Source organism: Tupaia chinensis, unplaced genomic scaffold (genome assembly GCF_000334495.1).
Source record: "Tupaia chinensis unplaced genomic scaffold, TupChi_1.0 Scaffold000226_1, whole genome shotgun sequence".
Taxonomy (NCBI): Eukaryota; Metazoa; Chordata; class Mammalia; order Scandentia; family Tupaiidae; genus Tupaia; species Tupaia belangeri.
The window spans coordinates 3,182,448-3,182,741 of NW_006159701.1; the positions used below are offsets into that span (position 1 = coordinate 3,182,448).

Genomic DNA, 294 nt, shown 5'->3' on the forward strand with positions numbered 1-294 from the left:
CTCTCCTTGGTGGCCACGCGGCCCACCAGGGGCTGGCAGCCCAGCAGCTCTGACACCATGTAGGCCTCCTCCTCGGCCGACGGCATGGGCCCCCACAGCCACCTGTCCATCACCGCCGACGGGAGCTTGGGGTTGCCGATGACAGCTGCCATGGACGTGTTCCAGGAGATGTGGGTAGCGAAGTGGACGCACTCGGCCTGGGTCAGCGCACTCATGACCCTCTCCTTGGTGGCCATGCTGCCCACCAGGGGCTGGCAGCCCAGCAGCTCTGACACCATGTAGGACCCCTCCCCG

General features: G+C 67.3%; 1 protein-coding gene across 1 annotated transcript in view; it reads right to left on the bottom strand.

Moving 5' to 3' along the window:
- Positions 1–294, bottom strand: part of TTC28 (tetratricopeptide repeat domain 28) — a gene marked incomplete in the record, with an annotated part of 584,271 nt that overhangs the window by 12,829 nt on the left and 571,148 nt on the right. Inside the window, 1 exon segment of the mRNA XM_027771579.1 lies at positions 1–287. Within this exon segment, the coding sequence (XP_027627380.1) occupies positions 1–287 (287 nt within the window).